General features: G+C 44.3%; 1 protein-coding gene across 1 annotated transcript in view; it reads right to left on the bottom strand.

Moving 5' to 3' along the window:
- The window catches only part of smg1 (SMG1 nonsense mediated mRNA decay associated PI3K related kinase), a 71,516-nt gene that overhangs the window by 56,216 nt on the left and 1,320 nt on the right, over positions 1 to 13,980 (bottom strand). Inside the window, exons 2-13 of the mRNA XM_074657229.1 lie at positions 12,632 to 12,780; positions 12,225 to 12,377; positions 9,894 to 10,030; positions 7,885 to 7,943; positions 5,021 to 5,234; positions 4,721 to 4,846; positions 4,551 to 4,623; positions 3,559 to 3,656; positions 2,151 to 2,324; positions 1,735 to 1,956; positions 1,095 to 1,196; positions 121 to 429 (exon numbers count right to left, since the gene is read on the bottom strand). Coding sequence (XP_074513330.1) covers positions 121 to 429; positions 1,095 to 1,196; positions 1,735 to 1,956; positions 2,151 to 2,324; positions 3,559 to 3,656; positions 4,551 to 4,623; positions 4,721 to 4,846; positions 5,021 to 5,234; positions 7,885 to 7,943; positions 9,894 to 10,030; positions 12,225 to 12,377; positions 12,632 to 12,780 — 1,816 coding nt within the window. The remainder of the gene's footprint in view (positions 1 to 120; positions 430 to 1,094; positions 1,197 to 1,734; positions 1,957 to 2,150; positions 2,325 to 3,558; positions 3,657 to 4,550; positions 4,624 to 4,720; positions 4,847 to 5,020; positions 5,235 to 7,884; positions 7,944 to 9,893; positions 10,031 to 12,224; positions 12,378 to 12,631; positions 12,781 to 13,980) is intronic.

The following is a 13,980-nucleotide window of genomic DNA, read 5'->3' as shown; positions in this document are numbered from 1 at the left end:
AGAGGGCACGGCTGTATTTAAATCCCCTACACCTAAAACAAATCATTTTACTAGTACTACCTGTGCCGTGACACCGGCCGATTGATCAGAGTAACGGTAAAGAAAAGCACAGTGGCTCACCCCGATGAGAGAGTTCTTGGTGTTGCCGATGGTGGTGAGGGTGCTCAGGTTGAAGATGAGGGTGAACTGGGCCTTCTCCAGGGGTAGGGTCAAGGAGGCGAAGACGGGGTGCTGGATGCTGGGGCAGGGGTCTCCGGCTGCTGCTGCTGGGGCAGGGGCGGGGGCCCCACCGTCGGGTTCCAGGGATACCGTCAGGCTGGACAGGGCACATGCCATTTCACCCAATACCATTTTATAAGCCGCCTCCAGTGTTGGAATGTTTTTCAGGCCTAGCAGCGCCTGGTACACACCATGAACAGCTGACATCACCTGTGGAGTCCATGCGCACACACACAAAAACAAATATTATATATGATTTAGCAAATGTTTTAGGACATTAAATCGTTATATTTTCATTATCATCCAACCCAACCGCAAGCATAACTAATAGCAGTTGTAGTTTTTTAGCATTTATTCACAGACAAATAAACTGTACACACACTGCTACACCTACATTCACAGCTAGAACGCAACCAACAACCTCACACTCACCACCAACACACACACACGGTCTGATGGAAACTCACTAAAGTTACTCAGACTACGTGTGCGGCGGCGAGCACGAAGCCTCCGGCAATGCTAGAGCTGCTAACGTAGCACAAATACACACACTGTTTGTTGGTCACTCGCTAAAGTTACTCCGGGCAGACACACAGCTGACAACCTGCTAAACTAAACTAAATGTGTGGTGGAGACTTTTACTGGGAAAGTGGCTGCATGTCCGCGACACTACACGCAGCATCGTAGCTGCTAAGTTAACGCTCCCGGACGGTGAACTGGAGACTCCCGTCAACCAATATCTGTTGTGCTCCTACAGCTGGTACACCGCTGCATGCGAGGCACAAATCTTGTCGGTTAACGGTTAATAATCGGTTAACAAGGGTCGGTTATCGGTTAAGAACATTTTTCTAAATGAGCATCCCTAACTTACGCACCTCTTTCTCTCGATGGAAGCGCAGCTTCAGCAGCTGGGAGTCGGGTGCCAACAATTTCTCAACAAAGGACGCAGGAAGCTTTGTGTTGATCTGGTCCACAATCTGAAAGCCAATGCAGGGTCAAAATGACTTCAAGGTGACTCGACTTGTTGGAGAAAAAAAAAGTTTACTGGTCTTCTCTATCTGGAAAGCCTCTCTGAAAATTGTATGGCTTTGCAGGAATTGTCAGGGAGGACAAGGATATCCTCTTAGAAATAAAAGATGAGTAAGGTGCATTCACACCAACATGTTACAGGCATACATTTGCAAAATTAAGACTGAAAATCTGGCCTCACTTCTCTGATAAAATGGTGTTACAGTTTGGTAGGAGGAGAAATAATGTTCAAATCACAAAGGTAAAAAGCCCCACGATGTTTAAAAAGGTGTATAATTATAAGCATAACTAAATAAAGACGGGGCACACTACACTGAAAGTTCCAGTTTACAATCCATTGAACCTGGTTCACCTGGCTTACAGTAGAGTGTGTAACTAAAGTGTAACCGGATTTGTTTGCCAGATGACTAAAATGAGCACCGTGGTGGTTTAGATCAAAGCGAAACAAACTGAAGGTGTGATCAAACTCTGAAAAAGACGCGTTACCATAGTGACGAGGCTGAGCACTGCCAGATTGTAGTCCGGGCCGCAAGCCCGGCAGCAGTCGAGCTGGTCCAGGCCGTAGGTTAGGACAGCCTCCATCAGCTGACCACTGGGCTCCACGCTGGCCAGCAACACGCCCACGCACTCGTTCCCTGCTGTGAGAACCGGCTCAGAGAACTGAACCTGCTTCGCCGTAGTCACGCAGGCCAGAACCCGGTTCAGAACCTGAGGAAAGAGAACAGAGAGAAAAAAAAGTGCTAGTTTTTATTAGTTTTTTTAACCAGGCAATATGGTTTCAGTTTAGTTCTAGTTTTTCTTAAAGGATAACGTTAGTTTCAGTTTACTAACAATAATTTCCACAGCTTGTTTTGGTTTTAGTTGACTCCCAATAACCCTGGCCCCTCAGTTAGGTGACTTACATCGGTGACGTAGGCCTCAGTGATGGGTGCTCCTCTGATGGGGCTGAATCGCTCTCCGATGCTGCGGACCACTGTGCTGAAAACCCTCAGCAGGGCTGCAAGCTTGGGCAGTGACACCGAAGGTGGGGGGATGTCTTCATCCACGACCTCGCCTGACATCACGTGGTTCAGGTCCTAAAAAGAGCACAGACTCAGTCAGGTCTTTGACAAAATCTCTCATCACTAAAATAGTTTGGACAAGATTTCTTGAAGATCTTCCAGTATTTACAGTGGCAATAGTGAAAACATTATCTTGCTTCTTCTCAATTCAAATTAGTAGAGAAAATACTAGGGGTGTCACGATTTGATTTCAACACGTCATTGTTAGATTATGGAGTCTTGATTCGTAAAGATCAACAGATCATTGGTTTTATGCCCCGACAACTTTTACACTTTCAAATTCTTCTTTAAAAAGGAGAACTGAACTCTTTAAACTGAACTTTTTATTTAGAAAGTGTTTTGAAAATAAGATTACGACAGTCTACAATAGTTTATAAAAAACATATGCAGTACATACTGCGTTCCTCAGCAGTGTGCAGTACGCAACGGTTAAAGTGATTTATTTTGCAGCATGCTAGACCAGGCTTTAGCCTTTAAACCAGCTCTTAAAGCACTGGACAAAAGAAACAAACTTTACCACTATTGTAATATTGTCAAAAAATACAACTTCGATTTAGTTGATTTATGTTCTGTTTGTTTACTTTATCAGATACTGCAGGTTTAAACTATTTATTCTAACAGCTCATAATGAAGTGAGACAAACAGGATCATCAACGAGGGGAGACGGGAAATATTAAATATTGATCCACAATTTACTTAAACTGCTTTTTCAGTTACAGAAACAAACCAGTGGACTGATCTCCCTCCAGATATTAGAGTAATATATTAAAAAGGGTCATGTTTTCTCAGCAGGTTAGGGACCCCGGCAGGTGCTAGCTAGCTGTCATGGCAGTTTGTGGAGCTTCTTAACGCCGACAACGGTGGAGCAAATGTTCGATTCGTCATCTAATATTGCAATACTGTCAATATTCAAAATCTACACTGTTGATTTCTCGCCTCAAAAATGTTCAGAAGTGAATTTAGTGATGATGTAGCTACGAAAAATGTAAAAAAAAATAGCCTGGCTGCTACTGCAAGTAGTGCTAGAAGTGTGCTGTAATCTACAAAAATATGGATTTGTTGTCATCTACTCTAACGCTCGTTTCTCCTTCTATCAGCTGCTCTGATTCAAACGTGCATGTAGGCTGAAATTCAACCGTGGTGTTGTTCTGTCGGGAGATGCGGCGACTTAACGTTAAACCAAGTAAGACTAGAAGAGCTATGAGTCAGGAAACGTAAGTAGCTAACTCAGACTCTGGCCTAACTTCACCTCTGCATATGCCTCCATATCCTCCAAGAACTGTCCCAGCAGGGTGGTGGAGAAGGTCAGGTCTGCCACCCAGAACTGCTCCAGACTCTGTAACCAGCCTGAACAAGCCAAAGGGAGAACAGAGTGGCAGTTAGAAAAAAGCACTGGACATTCAAATATTCCTTCTAAAAAAGAAGCACATATGTCTGAAGCTGATGAACAAAATAAGGTGACGGCTGGCTGGAGGGAGATCGCCTGAAAGTTTCCTTCTTGCTGTCGGCTATGTTGTTAAGTTATTTCCAGTAAATATCACGATATAAAACAGCAAGTAGTACTCCCCCATCTTTTAAGTGGTTACATCTCCAGTCTGATCTGGAGCTCACAGCTGATGGGTACGTGGTTTGTTTACATGAGGTAACGTAACGCTTGCTGTAAGCACACGGTGTCTCTCTCTCTCTCTCTCTCTCTATTTGGCCGAGTTCTCTCCATCATTACGGTTGTTGTTGAATTATTCCTTGTTCAGCTTGATCCAATGTTTACATTTCATTATAAATCAATAAAAGTGATGTTGTGTGACTCCCTTCGTGCGGTGCATTCAGTGCAGAAGCTCAGGCCACGCAAGAACGTATTGAATATTAATTATCAGAATTGAATGTCTGTTTTTTTTTAATTTAGAATTCAAATATATATTCTAATCGCTACGCTGCCTGTGTAGATAGCTGTACTGATTGATATCGAAGCGTATCTGAACCGTCAGATGAGACGGACGACTGAAAATCACCTCCTGTGTACACAAGCCATTAAATGCAAATGTTCAATTAATTCAATCAATTAATCAATCCACAGATGGGCAGACAGGAATAAACAGGTTTACAGCAGGGAAGATGTATGTGGTAAACAACACAAATGTCAACCCAACTTTATTACCAGCAGACGGTGCTGAAAAAGTTTGCGATCTTAACCCCAGGCACAACTTTCAAAATCTTTGAGTGCCAATAAGAAATCCAGCTGACCTGAAACTTGCTGAGTGAGTGCCTGCTTCTGTGTGTGGTCAATGTGCCACCCCACCAAGATGTCCACTGTGTCCTGTGGAAACACATCAAACACCATTAGTTGACCCTGTGAGCTTAACACACATATGCAACAACACTCATTAAACAATAATCCCTGCTGAAACACTCACCCTGAAGTTGGTGCTGAAGACGTGCGGGTAGCAGCGAGCTACCTGAAGGATACACTTCACACTTTGACACAGCAGCTCTGGTGTATCCACGTTCTCCAGGATGGACTGCAGGTTGCTCATCACCAGCTGAAAACACACCAGAGTCCAGTCCATTCCACAACTCAGTCCAGAAAATCATCCACCTACCAGGCCCCTTACCTGGCACCGGCCAGTCTACACTTACCACGTTCTGTACTAGCGTGATGTAGACCTTTAATAACGTGCTGGCCTAGCCCAGAGCTACCTTCTGTGTGTGGTTACCTGCATGACGTGAGAGAAGGCCTTCCTCTCTCCTGCAGCCTCCAGAGCACGCTGCGCTGCCGCCATGTACAACAGCTTCACCTCGTCGCGACCGCTCGAAGTGAGCTTGAGAAAGAGCCACTTGAAGATGCGCTCGGCCTCGTAGCTGAGCACCGTGCAGAGGAGACCCAGGCAGGCTGCCGCGTCCTGACGCAACTCCCATAGCAGCTTACTGCTGCACACGCCAACAACACCGGGAAGGAGACAACATGTTAGAGACCGCGCGGCATATGGAACTAGCAGAGTGCAATCATGGTTGCGATAACAGGGGGGTGCATTAATGATGGGGTGGAGGTAGGGCTGGTCGATATGACCTAAAATGTATATCACGGTATTTTTTTTTTTTTTTGCACTGACAGTATTATATTACGGTATTACAAAATTAAAAAGGGATACTTCACTAATAACAATTCCACCTCTTTTCTTTTTATTGGCAATGTAAGGGGACATATCTTAAGAAAGACAAAAAATATTGTGTTTATTATGTGTTTACTGGCTCCAAGTTAGATTGAAGATGAGGTCGACCTATAGGCCTACAGGTGTTTTGGGAGGAGTAGCCTGCCTGTCTCCCATAATGTAAATGTAATGTGATTCAGATTTAATAATAACAGCCATGCTGTTGTTTTGAGTTGTGTGTGAACTGTAGCCGACTGCTGAGTTACATGTTATTTCACGTAGGGGTGGGCGATATATCGAATATAGTCGATGTATCGCGGCTTGTCCCACGCGCGGTATATAAAATGACTGTCGCGAACATCGACTACAAATTGTCATGTAATGTTTTTAAGCCACCCCGCCGGCATGAGACTTGCTCTGGCATTTTCCTTCTCTCCCTCTCTCCTACGGCTCCCTCTCACACACCCATACATCACAGACTCCGCCCCCATCCAGAGTTCTCTCCTGGTTGAGTGTGTGCAGCGTTTTACCTGCATAGAGAATTACGAGGCGGCCACCTCTGTTAAATTTCACCCGGCCTCCGAGCCCTCGACAAAACTCTGACGGGTGTCTTCATGGAAAACACTATTTTGTAACAAGCATTGCAGTTGATGGATTTTTGTCATTTGTAACTACATTAGCGGCATTACGCCGTTGTGTTGGCGCTGTAACAAACAGCACAGTGAACCAGAGAAGACGCTGAGAGGAAGAAACGAGCAGTTTGCAGAGCGGGAGCAGCAGTGTTACCGCTGGTAATGTTTTCACCACAACAGTAAAAACAAAACACGAAAGTAAACACAACTCCTTTTCCCTCCCGTTCGATGTTTTAATATAGTTTTATATCGCCAGTTGGTGTTTATAAATGCCGATGCAAGCGGCAGTCTGCGTTTGTGAAAGCTGCTCCATCCGCCTCTTTACATGTGTGCTATGAACAGTTTCATAATGAACTGAAAATACTTTTACACTTCTCAGTGGGCTGGCTGGCCCTCACCGGGCGCATTTCCTCCGCGACAGTCCGCACACTGCTCTAGTTCGGCTCGGTAAGTCCCGGGAGTCGGGGGCGAGGGTGGGTGGCTTGTAACTCCGCAGGGCCGTTGAGGGCTCGCCGTTCCTTCTCTCGCTGCGGGGAGGGGCGGTCCCCTGCTCCGTACTATAGTACAGTACTTGAGTAGCCTACAGTCCACCACTGCTAGAGCACGACATTAAAATTGTTCCAAAAGAAATAACAAATGAATATAATCAAGAATGTTTTAATGCAGTGTGCTGCAGGGACTACAAGAATCATCATATTGGTGTGATTGTGTGCATCAACGGGTTAAATTGAGCATTTATGAAGTGCTTAGAGGATATTTGAAAATATCGTGATATACAGTATATCGTGTATCGCGATATAGCCTAAAAATATTGCGATATTATTTTTAGGCCATATAGCCCAGCCCTTATTTCACGTAGGCATATTTACTCGTTTTATTATTTCAAAGTTTTTTATACCTCTTTTCACCACAGCCAAACTGGGAATGACATTACATTTAAAAGAATTTGCATCTTTGAAGAAACAGAAAGCTGACAACCTTTTACATCTTAACCCACATGAAAAAAAGAGTTTGACAACATACAGCGGAGACGCTGTTGGACCGGTACTGTACAGGAGACACGTGGACCGTGAGCAGCGCGGCTCTGCTGCGAGCGGCTCATTTCGAGATTTGCCGCCTGACGCCTATTTTTTCCGCGTGATGCGAGCAGTTCTCAGCAAAAATGGAAAGTGAGAACGATCTATTGAGGGCTGGCAGTAGCAGCAGCAATGTGTGGACGCAACACGCGTACGAGCGGCAGCAGTTGGCTGCAGCGCCGTGCTGCTCACCTGCTTCCGTGACGAAACGGCAGTAGCCTGTATGTAACTATAGACAACATGTGTAGGTGTGACGTAGTTTATCGGGTGTTGTATCTCCAGCGTGTGTGTGTGTGCTTAAACCAAAACATGTGTGGAGTGTGTGTGAGTGTGTGTGCTAAAACCAAAACGTATGTTTGTTTATAACGGTAATGACGGTATTGCAAAATCCACGTCGTGGCCGAACGCGACACCAGTGACGGTGCTGACACCGGCATACCGCCCACGCCTATAGTCAGGACTACTCTAAGGGTGCTTTAACATCAGGGACCCGGGCCCGGATCCAACTACACTTGTCCCCAAAGTCCAGTTCTATTGATTATTGTGAACGCTCCGTACCGTACTCGGGCACGGTTCATCGATCCGTACTCTAGTCCACTTGAAAAGGTGGTCTGGAGTATGGTTCATGTGTACTCGGACAACACCTCCCTCTAATATGTCCAGAATGCAGCACAAGTCCTCAACCCAACAAACCTAGAGCACGTACGCAGCTTCCTCTTACCTCTCATTCAGAATGTCATTCAGGGTGCTGAGGATGGTGTCCAACTGTTTGACCAGGGTCTGTGTGGGAGACAGGACAGTGATGCTCTGTCAGTACTTTGATTCTATTTCAACACATTTCATTTCAAAAGGAAATTAATAGGAGGTTGACTTTCAGCTGCTTAAGATTTAAAAAGGTGTTCATATGCCTATTGAGTGAACATTGCAGGACATTTTGATACACTGTGCCCCAATTTCAGGACAGTGGAACAGGACAATTATCCTTGAAGCCTCTGGAACAGTAAAAATGCTACGGGTGTAACGGTACATGTATTCGTATTGACCTGTTCGGAACAGAAATTCTGCCTCCCTCTCATGCTCCTAATGGAAGTTTCTACCGCGCCCAGACGAAAGCAACCAATCAGAGCCGAGCTGGAGCCGACCCGTCTCTGGCGGCTGTCAATCACTTGTGAACTCCGGTCAAACAGTCAGACTGGGCAGCTCTGATCAAATATGAATCAAGATTCTCTCGCATAAAATGTTTTCAGAAACGTGTTTAGCTGTGAAATGAGAAAGTTTGTGACCTGGCCGCAATCTGGGCGTCTGCAAACAGCCTTTGACCCTACGTGGGGGTGTAACCTCCAGCCAATAACAGCGAGCAGGGTGTGCTGCTCGTTCAGGTGATCAAATACCACCACTTTGTCACAAACCTGCCCTTCGGCTGTATTCAGAAAATAACGTCTTATTTCTCCGATTCGTTGCTTTGTTCCCACTAACGCCGCTCCCTCTCTTCATTCAATCTGTAGCTTGCTCCACCATCGCTGCTCTCTCTCTCTTGCTCGGTCATTAAGCTTAGATGGAGGAGGAGCCAACTTTGAATGCCGTGTGTTGACAAACAGCAACCAACAACTGTTACATATTATACCTTTAAGGTAAACATTTAGCAGAACAAATATGTCTGTTTTCACTGACTGATTATGAACAACACGCTTGTCACAATTTGCAATTGACAGATATTTGTTACCGTGACACGGGATTAGTGTCGTCAATAAATAAATACCAACGCTGAATATTTGAAACGGTTTCCATACTCAATTTCCGCATTATCGATATATGGGTACAAGCTGTCCAATTTTTTTTCAGTGGTCACTCGTGGTATTGCAGCAAAAAATCCCCCTTTTCTGATCCATGGAGGCTTTATATATGTAAAACTTTCCTGGAGCCGAGAAAAGCGAAGCGTGGGCGGGGCCAGCGAGAGAGAAACACTAATGCACATATTCAGTGGGCCGCATAACTGGAAGTAAACCCGGAAGATAGAAATCTTTTTTGGTGTATGCGCCAGACGAAAAATTCTGATTGGACTAAATAGGCGCTATCTAGGGGTCTGGTATCCAGTTCTTATCATACATCCATGGGTTAGCTCCGAAGTTAGCGACAACTATGGCCCAGGTTCACTTAAGGAGGGCTGACCTTTAAGGTGGACCAGCTATTCTCATTTTAGTGACAAGCCGCTCCTCTGAGTTTTGGTTGAGAGGCTTCTGAGTCAAGTGTGACACCTAGTGGGAAAATTGGGTACACTGGTCCAGTCCAGTGTAGTGGATTAATATTAAACCGGTTTGAAAATGTTTGCACAACCCTACTGTTGTTTATACAGAAGAACATGTATAAAAAGAAATTCCCATCTCATAATTTCATCACTATGGATGAATGGTATTGTTTGTGAGATCACTGGCATGCTTCTTAATGAGTGCTGATTAAATGCAGAGACAATGTAGATAAATATCCAGAATATAAAGCCAAACATTTACTAGACCAAACGATTACTATGATGGCCAGACAAGTTTGTTTAATACAGTCTGAGGCAGCTGGTCAGTCACTGTTTACTGACTCCCCTGAACACTTCAAAATATCTAAAATGAGGAGCCTAGGAGAAGAGGGGATAACAATTTTAACATATTCACTAGATCTTATTTCTATAATGATGTGGGTTTGCAGGAAACAGGAAGATAATCTCTACACAATTTGACTGACCACTTTGCTCTCGCCGTGGCTGATGAATTCCTTCAGCTGTTTGAGGGTGGCCAGCCTGCGGTCGCGATCATCCTCCCTGGAGACTCGGCGCAGGAGGTTGGCCAGCCGAGACTCCTCTGAGTGAGCCATCCCTCTGTCTGCAACAATAAGAGCGCATGTCAGTAACAACACACAGGAACTCTCACTCCACCAGTTCTCTGTACCATCACATGCTTCTTACGTATGTTCACATTATATGTATTATTTCTTGTCATATGGATTGTCTATGTTGTAGTTTCATTATGCTGTTACTCTGTACACACAACATCTATTGCACGTCTGTCCATCCTGGAAGGGGGATCCCTCCTCTGTTGCTCTTCCTGAGGTTTCTAACATTTTTTCCCGTGTTAAAAGTTTTTTTTTTTGGTTAAGTTTTTCCTTATCTGATGAGAGGGTCGTACTGTAAAGGACAGAGGGTGTCGTATCCTGTACAGATTGTAAAGCCCCCGAGGCAAATTTGTGATTTGTGATTTTGGGGTATATAAATAAAATTGACTTGACATGCTGCCATCCATGTGCAGCTTCAAAATGTTCATCGTTAGTGTTTAGCTTCACATATACCCAGGGTCTGAAATTAGCATCCGCCACCCGCCAAATGCGGGTAAATTGTTGGCAGTGTCGGGTGAAATCATCAGGACCGCCGCCACTTTGGCAGGCAGGGAAAACGCTAGTGATGGGAATAGAGAACAGTAGTTTGTCCGCTTTTTGACATCTCATGCCTCGGTGACAATCGATTCTTCTTATTGATGCTTTCCCGCAGTTACGCTGCACAATGACGCATACGCACACTGTATCATGTTTCAGTTTGTTTTGGACCGGAGTCAAGGCGGAGAGAAAAAAAGAGCGCTCAAAAAGCATGGCGCTACTAAACCTGAGGGGATGCACCCTATTTCTCCCTGATACTGCGTCATTTTGAACAACAAAACTGTGCTGAAATCAGCAGGAGGAGAGTTAGTAACGTTAGCTGTTAGCAGGCGGTGGGCAGCACAGTCCTGCTTGGATAAATAACGAAGCTACTAACATTAACTGAGGTGCCATTGAGTTATTATTATTATTATTATTATTATGAGACGTTCACGGTCTGCTCAGACCATTCACCATTGGGAGAAGGTAAATTACAACGTCAACATGATGTGTTCAAATGTAATCTCGTAAAATTAAGTTTTCGGCAAGAAACTATAATAAATCCAGGTGTTTGAAGGACATGTTTTCACATCAATATAAAATAGATATTAAAGAGGGAATTATGACCTGTTTAACTTCCTAACAACTTAACAAGATTTTTTTGAATCAAAGCAAATATTTAAATAATCCTAATCATTTAAATTGTGTGTTTTTATGCAAATAACCACTATAGATGACAATTACAAAGTACAGTACTGTGTAGCCCCGTCACTTCACAAGACACGGGAAACCTCTGTTGGTCTGGAGGAGCTGCAGCAGTTATTTCTGCACAAACATCCACTGAACATTCACTAGATATTCTCAGAGCTAAACGAACTCTTCTGCAGTGAGGAGTGAGCACGCATGCACGTGAGGTGGACGAGAACAAGCGCGTTGTGTGAGTGAAGGCAGGCAGAGGAGCAGAGTACAGCAGAGACTCCGGCCCTGGAGACCAAAGCTACGGTCTCCCCCGCGTACTACGACCGTCGCCAACACTGTTTAACAGACGGGCTTCACTAGATATGACTTTGAGGTTTTGGTGCTTCCGTGTAGTTTGTGTTGGAGTCTGAGTCTGAACAGCGTAGCCACACGCGAGGGCGCACACGCGAGGGCGCATATGCGAGCGCGCATGGGACACCGACCCGGTAGATTTATACGTGTAAAAAGTTACAAAACAGTCCCTTTAAGGAAATGTGTTTAGCTAAGAACTAAAAATCAACCACATATGAACTACAGTCGATACTGCTCATTTCTCATAAGTAGCTATTTGTGCCGACTATGAAAATAAATTGCTGAAAATGGCGTGTTTGCTGCCTGGATTGACCATTGGAGATAGCCAGGCATTACAAAAAAAAAAAAAATCTCATTCCATGCCATGGACAGGTGTCAGCTTGCATTTACAGTCCATTATGTCAGACTGTCACACACACGTGTAACCTTGATGGAGAGCTGCAGTTAAAACGGCAACAAATGACTGTAGTCTGTCAGTAAGAACAGCCTGGATATGTGAGAGTAGTTTAATATTTTCCAACTCAAATCCTACGAACATATCTTATGCCATCTGCAGCCATTGCTGTTGTCACTAAATCATATCTTGGAATACTTGACGTTTGTCAGAGAGCAGCTTACCCTGCGATTTCCTCATGTCCTTTGAAGCTAAAGCACGGTTTCCATGCTGAAAAGGAGTCAAATCCGTAGTCACGTCATTGGGCCTCAACTCTTGCCCCACCGACTTCCAACCAAATGTAGTATCACAGACACCTTGACCAGCTTCATATCCATCTAAGGGAAACAAACCATGTTAGATTAAATCAATATCAACATACTGTACATAATAGAGTATAGTAGTAGAGTATTAGAGAGGCGCCAAAAGTTTGGCTTAACCACACTTTGAAATCCAAGCAGACAGATACATGCTAATTTCGAGTTCCTATTTATGACTTTTCAAGACCTGCGGATACACTGTGATAATACTTGATCTTGATATCAGAGCAAACCGAACCTGTTTAGTAAGAAATTCAGTTTGGGGGCCTCACCCTCTTCCTGGTGTGTATCTGCAGGAGTGTAGGCATCGCTGGGCACCGCTGGCTGATCGGGGCAGCTAGAGGGCAACACGTCATACAACGCTGCTGAACCAAGCTCTCTGGACTTCACTCCGTCCTGGCTTGATGACACACTGTCAACTCTGAATACATGGACATAGACATACATGAAAAAGACAAATCCAGGAACTGAAGAAACTGCATGGTTTCACATTGCATTTTGGCTTTTAGCTCATCATCTTATCCATTAGAATAATACTTTACTCCACCACTGAAAGGGGTGGGAATCTTTGAGAATCTCACAGTTAAATGTCGACTTTTGATTAGTGTTGTCAAAAAAAACATGAAAGTATTGATACTGAATATTTGTAACCGTTTCAATACTCATTTCTTGCAGTATCGATATACGGGTGCCAGTTGTGCTCTCTGCTCTATCTTCCCTCCAACAGCGAGTTGATACACACACACTGCTATGTATCTTTCAACAAAAATCTAAAATTGTATGTCAATGTCAATTTTCCCCAGGGTATCGAAAATCGATATTTTTCAAGATATTATATTGAAGTTAGAAATTCCAGTATCGTGACAACAATAGCAATATGAGAGAGGAATGGTCTTGATGTCTGACCGAGTAAATAAAGCAAAGAAAGATGTGGAGGAGTGTGCTTCAGAGGGTAGAGCAGGTTGTCCACCAATCGGAAGGTCGGTGGTTTCGATCCCCGGCTGCTTCGGGTCACATGTCGATGTGTCCTTGAGCAAGACACTTAACCCCAAATTGCTCCCGAAGGCATAGCCATCGGCGTGTGAATGAGTATTTAGATTAGATCCTGATGAGCAAAGTTGGCACCTTAGTAGCCTCTGCCATCAGTGTGTGAATGGGTGAATACTGACATGTAGTGTAAAGCCCTTGAGTGGTCGGAAGACTAGAAAAGCGCTATATAAATGCAAGTCCATTTACCATTTTAATGATGCAACTGCAATAAATTTGCAAGCATGTCACAGCCTTCCTGTATGAGAATAATCAAATGAAAAGTTTGAGTCTGCTAGGAATGAGGATTACACTGTCTTTTATCTTGTGTCTAAGTAAGTGTTCACAGTACTGAATGTAAACTCAATGCATGTGCCCTACAGCAGCAGCTGTCAAAATGGAAAAAAACGGTCGACATCGGCTCAACATGATGCCTGAGTACTAACCCTTCTTTTTGTTGTGATTTTTTGTGTAAAAGCTAGCATCTCACTGTAGGCTCTGTCACTGCCTTTCACTGTGGCCATGTAGGGTTAGGGCCCTTGTTTAATGATTGTGTCTACAGATGCATGGTGCAGGTGCATACGACTCGGCAACA

This window comes from Sebastes fasciatus, chromosome 13 (genome assembly GCF_043250625.1).
Source record: "Sebastes fasciatus isolate fSebFas1 chromosome 13, fSebFas1.pri, whole genome shotgun sequence".
NCBI classification, from domain to species: domain Eukaryota; kingdom Metazoa; phylum Chordata; class Actinopteri; order Perciformes; family Sebastidae; genus Sebastes; species Sebastes fasciatus.
This window is presented reverse-complemented; position numbering and strand designations above follow the sequence as displayed.